This window comes from Halyomorpha halys, unplaced genomic scaffold, assembly GCF_000696795.3.
Source record: "Halyomorpha halys isolate HHAL.00 unplaced genomic scaffold, Hhal_1.1 Scaffold203.1, whole genome shotgun sequence".
Lineage (NCBI taxonomy): Eukaryota > Metazoa > Arthropoda > Insecta > Hemiptera > Pentatomidae > Halyomorpha > Halyomorpha halys.
In genome coordinates, this window is record NW_027108332.1 from 791,397 (window position 1) to 801,976 (window position 10,580).

The 10,580-nt window shown below is 30.3% G+C and overlaps 1 protein-coding gene across 1 annotated transcript in view; it reads right to left on the reverse strand.

Moving 5' to 3' along the window:
* Window positions 1-10,580, reverse strand: part of LOC106679441 (uncharacterized) — a 227,326-nt gene that overhangs the window by 90,899 nt on the left and 125,847 nt on the right. Inside the window, exon 2 of the mRNA XM_067046665.1 lies at window positions 5,149-5,291. Within this exon, the coding sequence (XP_066902766.1) occupies window positions 5,149-5,290 (142 nt within the window). The 5' untranslated portion in view covers window position 5,291. The remainder of the gene's footprint in view (window positions 1-5,148; window positions 5,292-10,580) is intronic.

The following is a 10,580-nucleotide window of genomic DNA, read 5'->3' on the forward strand; positions in this document are numbered from 1 at the left end:
TGAATACAATTTTTTTTATAAAATTAAAGAAAAATAAAAGTAAATTAAAGAAAATAAAAATAAGAAGTACAGTTAAAAGTATAACTAAACAAGTAATTACAAAAAGGTATTAGGCAATTAATGAAAGCAGAAATAATAAAAAAAAGAAAAGTAAATAAATATAAAAACACATTAAACACTAAAATACGGAAAATAAAACAAAGGTCAAGAAAATTGTATTTTCCATCTTTTAGTGTATGCTGTATTTTTATATTTCTATTTTATCTACATATTTATTTATCATTATTAAAGTTTTTATTGATTGTCTAATACATTTTTGTAATTCTGGTTTATTTATACTTTTCAGTGTAATTCTTATTTTTACTTTCTTTTATTTTCACATATTTTAATTTATTAGTATACTTTATTACATGTTATCTATTCTCTTACTTTGTTAAATTATTTTAGCTAATTTTATCTTTTTTAGCCCTGATGAAGCTTTGGGGGAAACGTTGGCTCTCGATATATAGTTTGATAACTGTTCGAGTTCTTTTGGCCGCACCCCGTCCATTATTTATGTTATTACATGAAATGACTTTTGAAAACAAAATAACTCAATTGTTTTAAAAGATCATTTCATCTCTTGCTACTGTGAAATATCATCCGCATTAAGAACACCAAATATAAATTTGTGATGAGGTATGGGAGATTTCTGTTAAGAAAACAACAAGGACGTGAAAAAACGTTCAAATGCTGCAAGAAATCTCAGTTAAAGAAAATTAAATATGGTTTTGAGAGAATATGGACCATTACTGTTAACTTCGCAGATAGATAAATGTGAATTTTAAGAATTCACCTTCAGAAAAAATTATCATAATCTATTATACTGAAGGGAGCAGGTATCTGTAATAAATCAGGAGTGCATGGATACTAGAATGCCTAAATCAGCCCAACTTTTTTGGACACTCAAAAAAAAGTCCTCTATAGCCTAAACTTATTTCAACTTGATGATTCTGTTTATTTATTTATTTTTAATGCAGATTTCCTCTTGACAAATTTATTTTAAATGTTCCAATATTAAAATCAGTTCTGATAATAAAGGTTTAACAAATTAGTTGTTAGACCTTTTTTTGTAATTTAAAAATTATTTTTCCGTTTTATTGTAACATAAATGAGGCTTGGATTATTTCTTAATACATCGTTGCGATACCGATACAAATTACCCTTTCTTTTAGAAAATCGTGACCTCACGACAAAAAATGAGTCACAGTTATTAAGTAACGCCTGCAAAAATTATGTTGAAGAGTCATCAACCGTTAAGTAGATAATAAAATCGAAGAGGAGAAAAAAAAATTACAAAGATTTCTTGAATGCTTACATAGATAGGTATTACAACGTGCTACAGACATTGCATTAAGTTTAACCTTAGATACACACTAGATTAGGGTCGTTCGCGCAAAAACTGCTTTTTTCCCCAACATTTTATTTAAGTTAACACTATGCCTAGAATAAGCTAGCTTCTACAGATGGTTAATTTGGGGCTTTAAATACTCTGTTGGTAGAAGATAAAAAAAAAATAGAAATAGAAAATTTCTAAGAAGATAGAGAAGAGGAAGAGAGAGAAATGTGAATATACACTATAATATGGTTGATAAAAAATAAAAGAATAAAGTTAAATAATATTTAATATAAAAATAAATAACGTAGAAGGTAGAAGAAAATATAAAATATAGAAAACTACAGGAAAATGATAAATGATTAACTAACATACAGAGCTCTGGATAAAAAAAAAATTATAATAAAGGTTGATATTATTATAATATTACACAATATTAATTGCTATTATAATGTGAGTAATAGAATCAGAAATATATGATGATATTTGCATTGGTGAAAATGCAATATAACTTTAATCTCTGTCAGATTGACAGAGATAAAAGTTAGGTAGGTGAATTGATGAAGATAATGGAGATGTCGATAGAAAAGAAATAGATTGAAGATAGGTAGATAAACTGATACGCTGCACACACTCTACTAGGTAACTTGAACAGATACTGTTATCTATAATCCAAAGAGGTTATCAGTGCAGTAGGTAGGAATTACCTCTGCTAACAATAACATACTTTAGGATTTTTATACTACTGTATGTACTGTACATTTACAGAAATTTAATAGTGCATGATTTAAGGTTGTAAGGAGTAAAATGAATGAGAAAATAAATGTAATCCAAGTGAATATGGAATTTAATAAATAAATTTATCAAATTAAGGTTATAGATCAAAACGTGTCCTGAACGAAGTTTCTTATAATTTAACTTACAACAATGTAAAAAATATTCAGATTTATCTGAGAAATAGTAATAACGCAAACTTTAGGGGCCTTGCATGACCGAATGCGTGAATTGATTTGATTTTATGTCCTTAGTACGCAGCAGTGTGGTATTACGTCGAGGAAAAAAAAAAGTTTTTTTCTCGAACCATCCTAGTGTGAACAGAGCCTTAAAGATTCGTGTGAACACACAGTAACTGGAAGTAACTAAGGCTACTTACTTAATCATTATAGTTTTAGTGATATTGATACCAGAAAACGCCTTGGATTTAACAAATTGGACAAAAGCATAACTAGGAAGAATTAGAGAAGAGGGGATTATAAGAGAAAGTTTAACTATAAGATATTATAGATCTAATTTGTCGGATAAAATGGTTAACATCAGAGTAACGTGAAGAATGACACCAAGTATCTTTATTCGATTAAGCAGATTTTAATTCTTAGGACCGCCTTGTGACGGTTATGTCTTATAGCTTGCGAAATCACTTGATGAATGGTGACAGGACAATTGCGGAAGTCACAGAATGTAACATCGATTTCGTTCTGTCTTTAATGGACGTCATGTTATTAATTTGATTACAAAGATACGAAAAGGTCTACACAAAAGTAAACCATATCCAAAGCCGTGTCATATCCTCCTCTGGATCGATAGCACAGATAACTTTTTTCCATTGCATAACTGTGTCATGGATACATCAGTCCTGGGAAAGAATAACTTGGGCAACAAGAAGACATACCGTAAAATGAGGTGGGATTGTGAGTCTTTCCTGCAATTTCTTCATTTTTTTTTTTTATAAAAATAAAATAATTTATTTGAAAACCTTGTACTAAAATTCAGAACCTTCCTACAACAGAGTCCCTCGGTAATTACACTGTATTTTATTTATAGGTGATGTGTATATGGTATATGTATACATGGCATATGTAAATATGATGGGTATATTGTAAAAAAAAAAGACAAATTTTAGATTTGGAAGGACGATTAACTTTGTTAAAGAAAGCACAAAATTATTTTTAAAAAATTCCGATTTCAGAAAAAAAAAGAATGCTGGGATTTTTTTTTGTTGAGGATCTGAAACGTTACGTTTTGAATCAACGAATCCGTCAAATTTTGAGAGATGATTTAAACTTGTCCTTGGCTGAATCTAAGGATACAGTAAAGGAGAAAAGGAGTGGTACAGTCCCATCAACTCAATGAAGTGATATGAAAAACTTAAAAAAAAATAGTACCACCCTCGACCACTTAAAAATTGTTTCTACTCAAATTAGTTTTTATTACTTTACTAATCAATATAAAGAAAAAATAATTAAGCGAGATTTTTAGTTTTTTCCCCTGTATTTTCTTAATTTTTTTATATTGGTAAATAAAGTAATATAAACTAATTTAAGCAGAAAAAAAATTAAGTGGTCAGAGTAAGATTATTTATGTATTTCGTTTACAATTTTGCATTATCTCCCTTGAATGAGTGGGTTTGATTGTACCACTCCTTTTTCTCCTTAGATTCAGCCATGGTAATTCATACATCTCTCACTTTTGGCCAACAAGTTCATTTTGAATTTTAAATTATTTTTCTCAAAATTCATGGGTAGGTTGATTCAAATCGTTTCAGATCCATAAAAATATAATTCCCATGTTTCCCATTTTTTTATGTTGATTAGAGATTTTTTTTACGAATTTGGTGTGTTTTTTTTTTTTTTTTAACAGTTGATCGATCTTTTTCCACCAAATTCTAAATTTGTCTTATTTACAGTAAATCCAAACCATGTACCATATACACATTACCTATAAATAAAATACACTGTAATTACAGTTCTATATCATGGAGACTCCATTGTAGGAAGTTTCTGTTACTGGAATTTTATTAAGAGTAATTAAAATGTTATTGATATAGATAGCTGAGGGTAAAAAAAAAATAGAGGAATTATAATAATAACTATGAGAATTTTGTTATGTTAAAAAAAAAAACTATGAAAGTGGTTATTCATAAAATGACTACACAGGATGGAAAATATCAAATAGTCACACAGACATCTAGTTACCTTCTTTGATTGATAGTGTAGTGACATGACTATCAAACTACATACAGTAATGAAATTCTGCTAATAATAATTTGGAAAAAGGTATTTAAATTACTTAGTGGAAAAAATTTTTTTCAGAGGTTGTAACAAAGTTATAAAGTAGTGAATTGTTGAAAATCAATTGTCATAGTCACAAAGATTGTATCAGAGGAACGTAATAACATTTATTGGTATAGAAAAATACAACTACCACGAAGTCAACTAGAAGCTTTAGTGATAAGCCGTTGAAGAACACTAATTTATTGAATTTCGTTTTACACTATTTTAACCCCACCTGGCACAATCTCACCCCATCATATGGTCCTTACTGTTAGTAGTGATGTAGATGGAGGGATGTGTGTTTCGCCTAGTGGTGTACCTTATCTATCTTAAATGCTAAATCATAATTACAATCGATAATGATCTGCTAATAAACTCCAGCCTATTAATGGGTAATGAAGCCTAAAGACTAAGTGTCATGTTCTTAATATTCTTTCCTCATCGTATGGAGTTCATTAACGCAGACAAATTTAGATTCATTCTTTAATTGTAGTAATTATTCATAATTATTATGTTAGAACTAAATTGAAACATATCTAAGTATGTACATACTGAATTTATTTTACCACCTATGGTTCATTTCTCAATAGTATTTACTCTAATTACTTATATATTGTTATTATAACTTTTTTTTTTAAAGCTATGTTACAGATTTTTAAATTTCTAGGAAAGATGAATCGCTATGATACTTTGCAGTAAACATTTGTTTTTTTAAAAACTCACCTTTCGGCATGCCGCAAGGACCTTTGGTGTTGAAGTTACCCAGGAAATCTAGGTCATACTTCCTGGCTGGGGGGAAGGTAAGAGAGATGTGGGTGTATCCGGTTGACAGAAGACAGGAGAACAGGACTGCTGCCGCTAACATCCTGCAAAGAAGTAATAATTAGTTTCCTCTCATGCTGAAGAAGCGAATCTGATGAAAAATAATCGTAAGAATTCCCTAAAATAATAATAGAATAACAAAAAAGTTGTTATATTTAGGGTGTTAATTGGGCGCAGTGACGTCACTATAGAAGGTTACAAATATTCGTAGGTTTTATGATATTTTTAATTTCACTTATCTATATATAAAACATATACTAAGTATTGGGATCGTGGAAAATTTCGAATTCGAGTTTTACGGAAATACACACAGATTTGGATGACTCAAAATATTCTCACTAAATGATCCATGTGCACAGCTTAGCACAAAAAAAGATAAGTCGTATGAAACTAAAACAAAAAAATTATGACATGTCTGGCATACCTGGGACGTTACAGCAACTTATTAGATAAAATCGATGTTTATCATATTTTTGATTTATTCAAATATGGCTTTAATCTCGGTATGTCTATGAACAAGTAAATAGGCTTCAATATCATCTAAGTCTAATCCTCATGGAAATAGTCCGACAGAGCTTTTAAAAAAATAACGAATTTTAAAAAAATCTTCCTTTAAAGTTAAAGGTACATGTGAAAAAAAAAAGAAAGAAATGGTTTACATAGTTAGCAACAATAAACAATAAATTAATACAAAATATTTAAGAATTTTATGAATAAAAAAAGAATAACCGACTGGTTTTTCCTGATTGCATTACAACTTCGTTTAATCTAATCTTTAGCTAAACTGTTGTATTCTTTGCAGGAAAAAAATTTATACTAAGCCCCACCCCGAGGAACCCAGAATTACGAAAATTAATAACAACAGAAAAATTGAATTTTTTGTTCATAATTTTCAACTTTCCTTGTGTTTAGATTTTTTTTTTTTTTAAATCACAGTAGTCTTAACTTTAAGATGAGTCCACCAATCTACACAAAACTTAAGATACGTAAAAAGGTTGGTGCACGCACCACACCAGATTTTATGATTCAACATGGTAGGGGAAGATATACTGAACACCAACATACATACATTTATATGGGTTCCAAGCCATGTAGGAATCGCAGGGAATGAACTAGCCGATCACGCTGCAAGAGAAGCACTTCCGGGACGGAGTAAAGCAATTTTAACTCCATCAGAAATGGCAATCTTTGTGGAATGAAAGCCGAATGAGTAAATTAAAAATTATTAAAAAGGATGTTAAGCCCTGGGGTACCTTCAGTCACAAATACCGTAAAGGAGGTTGTACTGAAAAGGCTGAGAATAGGTCACACGAGGCTCACCCACTCCTACCTTATTTCAAAAGTAACGCCTCCGAACTGCCAGTATTGCAACAATAATCTGACAATAAGCCATATTTTCCAACAATGTCCATATTTCACACCGAACCTCAATAACTTAGGACAAATCCCAGATATTCTAAAAACCACGGAGGCGATTATAAAACAATAGAATTAGTGTTTCAGTTTCTAAAATCACAACATTTACTGACAAAAATATAACATTGAACGGAAGAAAAAAAACAATAATAATAAAATAAATTAAATTAAAAGAATATAAGCAAAATTAAATAAAATATACATGGCGTTGGTGACAAAAGAAGTTTGGCGCCACTAAACAAAAACAAACTAACATACAGCTTTTGTGACAAAAGCCTTTAAAACTAACGGTTTTTTGTAAATTAATATTTTTTCCAGCCGTGGCCCTTACCGAAATATGAATAATAGTGATATTACTATGAGAAGATCGAATCTTGTTTTTCGCCTGATTTTGAATAGAACAAATCGATTGTGTCGGGACCAATATTGAAACTTGTTCTAGTCTAGGGAGCATTGTTCTTCTCTACGTCGTGTCAACAAAAAATATGATACTGAACAGTTATTTTAGATTATCAGCGTTCATTCTTGACAGTGAATACAAGAAAGGGGTGGAAAGCTATCGAATTCGAAACGCAGATAAAAAAAGAATCCATGACGAGTAGTTTACAATATTTTAAATTACTTGAGTGATCGATGTTTCAATAAACCATACAATAATTCGATACGAAAAAAAACTTATGACTTTCATATCAAATATATATCTAGGAGAATTTTTGTCTTCGTGAATAATTTAGAATCTGAGTTTTTACAATACACATTTTAAGGCAAGTCTTGCATAATGGTCTGCTAGCGTTAGTGTAGCGTAGTTTAAAAAAACAAACTCCTGTGAAAATAAAGGCGATGAACTGCATAATAATACATTAAACTAGCTTTAATTTGAGTACTAATTCAGATCTTTGCGTCGAATGGTTTTTGAGATACAGATTTCTCAATATAAATTCACTGACTACTGATTTTTCAGTGTATTCGTTATATTATAAGACGCACATATGTCTGCCAGCACTCAAAATAAAGGAAATTTAACTTACTATAAAGTAGTTCATGACACTTATCTTCGTAGGGGTAGTAATGTTTATGATATTCACATATAAATATGTCCGAACAACTATAAATCAATTTATTTTAGCTAAGTTCATGAAAACTACTACTCCTACGAAAATAAACGTCATTAACTACTTTATAGTGTATTAAAGTAGCTTTAATTTGAGTGCTAATAGACATCTGTACGTCAAATGGTTTTTGAGATATGGATTTTTCAAAATAAATTCATTAACTACTGATCTCTCTGTACGTTCCATACAACATTTTTATAAAATGTTGCTTTTTAAAAAGCTATATCTGGAGAACTATTGAACGTAAATAGGGCTTACAGTTTAGCAAATTTACTCTACTTTAAATGATGCTCTTTTAAATCTTCTAGTTTTGTTGGTAGTTTTTAAGATATAGAGTCCCGAATGAAAAAATAATGTTTTAAAACAGCCCCATTTTTTATACCCCCTACCTATACTTGGCAGACTCATACATTTTGACTAGTAATTATACATAGTTTTCATTAAGGTAATCAGTAATTGGGGTGAAATAACCGACTTTGTTTCTCTCCGGCTCTTGTGCTAATATGTTCTGAATTTGTATCTGTTATTCTGTTGAATAGAGGAGAGGTTTTCATTCTTCACAAGTTGTTTCTTATGTCCAAATCGCCCTATTTCTCATGATAAATAAAACCGCATGTTTTGCATTAAAAACAAGGCGTAGCTAAGTCTCGATATGCTCTGGTTGTGAGCAAGTTAGTCCAACTGGCAGGATACATTAAAAAGGTTAATATTCTGTTTATAGTTGAGAAAATAGTATATTAACCAATCATTCAATTACAGAGTATTAAATTTGTGCTTTCAGCCATTTATAATGCAAATGCGATTATTTTCTTTCTAGGTTAGTTTCCCTCGAAAAGTGGCTTTTACTAAAGTTAATGTCAACGTATAAAGATATCTATATATTTTTTAATAATGAGTAAATTAATTATAATGACTTAAGTTCAACTGACAGATCTCATTTAAAAATAAAAAGTACTTTTTCGTCTTTTGTGGGTTCTTTAAGTGACCTTCAATAAAATGATTGCCGAAAACAGTTGTAGAAAAAGAAGTTTAAGTAAGTTAAGTTAAATCAAATAGTGAAGGTACTGACAGAAATTAATATTGTTTAGTTTCGGTATGTATCGGATTCGGTTCTTTTGATACGTGGGGACAGTTTGTTTAAATATGGAAACAATCCTCCAATGCCATTCCATCACAAGCTGAACAATGCTTCTTTGGGTCCAAAGTATATTTGTGTGGACCGAGACTTAAAGTAATTGCATATTTACCGGAGGGTCATAGTTAGGCAATTATTCTCAAGTAAGTTACGGGGCTTAGTAAGTTTTAGGTAGCTTTGAGAAACGTCCGTTTTAATGAAGACCCTAAGAGAACCGTACCACGGTCTCGTAATAACAAGAGGTTTTTATTCTTGACAAATTCCCAATATTTATCCAGAAACATTCTAATTTTTATACTTACCGGATCATTGAACAGTATCGGGTCAAACATTCCGAAGCTTTCCAGTAGTTTTCTAATCTGCGTTACCCAGTTCTATAGCAAGCTTAACCGGTTGTTGCTGTCTAGCTGCAGTAGCATTTAAACACATTTGTTTCGCGAAGCGAGTACAACTCATGTTAAGTATTTTCATTGAACAGGACAAAATTTTCTTTAAAACGTGTTATCCCTCAGGAATGGATCCCACTTCTAGTTTTACGATAAAATCTTAAAGTACTAAAACTTTTTTTTTTTTAATATTTATTTATTGATATTTACAACTGTATAAAAAAATACAACAAGTAAATTTGATCATAATGACATAATGATATGATACAGCATGTAGAGAAACTACCCAGTAGTAGAACTCTAAAAACAGTTTACAATATAAGGTCACGAGGCCATCTTCTTTTCAGGCGCCTCGGAGGATTGTCAGGAATGGAAGAGGAAGCAAGGTTAGAAACTAGTGGGTTTGGGTGGTTACTAAAACTTTTAATTAAAAAAAAAATATAGATATATGATTGATAACCTGACTGCATTAACAGGTGAATAATACTGAACAGGTGGATCAGCTGTAAGAATATAAGAGTTCACATTATTTAAATATAATATACAGTAATATTTAAATATAATGACCGTATTTTTATGCAATGAATGAATATAATAAAAACGTGATTCTGTGTCAGAATAGAGATCTAGATTAATAATAAGCTTTTTTTACTATCATCCGTCGAGGTACAATAGGAGAAAGATATCATAAACGTTAAATTGATTCACACCAGTCAAAGGAAAAGGCAATAAGTTTAGAAAGTCGTCGGAGAAAGAGAAATGCCTTATACAATATGGCGATGTGGGATAGACGTTCCTGTCTATGAGATACTTCGTCTTGGTTGTTCCAGTTTGTGACGTCTTTATCTTTTTTTTGCGGAAAATAGTTTGACAAAGATTCCAGGACAGCTGCAATGACATACATTTAAAAAAAAAAATCCGTCAATTATTCATTTGTTAATGCAATAACTGCGTGCGGGACAGATTTCATATAGGTACAGTAATCCAATGTTAATTAATTAAAAAAAAGTTGAAATCGTTATTAATAAGTTACTGCCATGCGGTGACTTTTAAAAAATGTATTTGTTTTTAATTCATTTTACGTATTTTAATAAATATAATTAACCTTAGGTTTGCAATAACCGTACTTTCGGTGACCAATGATCCGATAGACCTCATCTCATCAAAGAATTTAGATCCAAGTACAATCAAATTTTTTTTTTAATAATTTATTTATTGATATTTACAACTGTATACACATATATACAACAAGTAAATTTGCTGTAGGTGACATAGTAACATGAT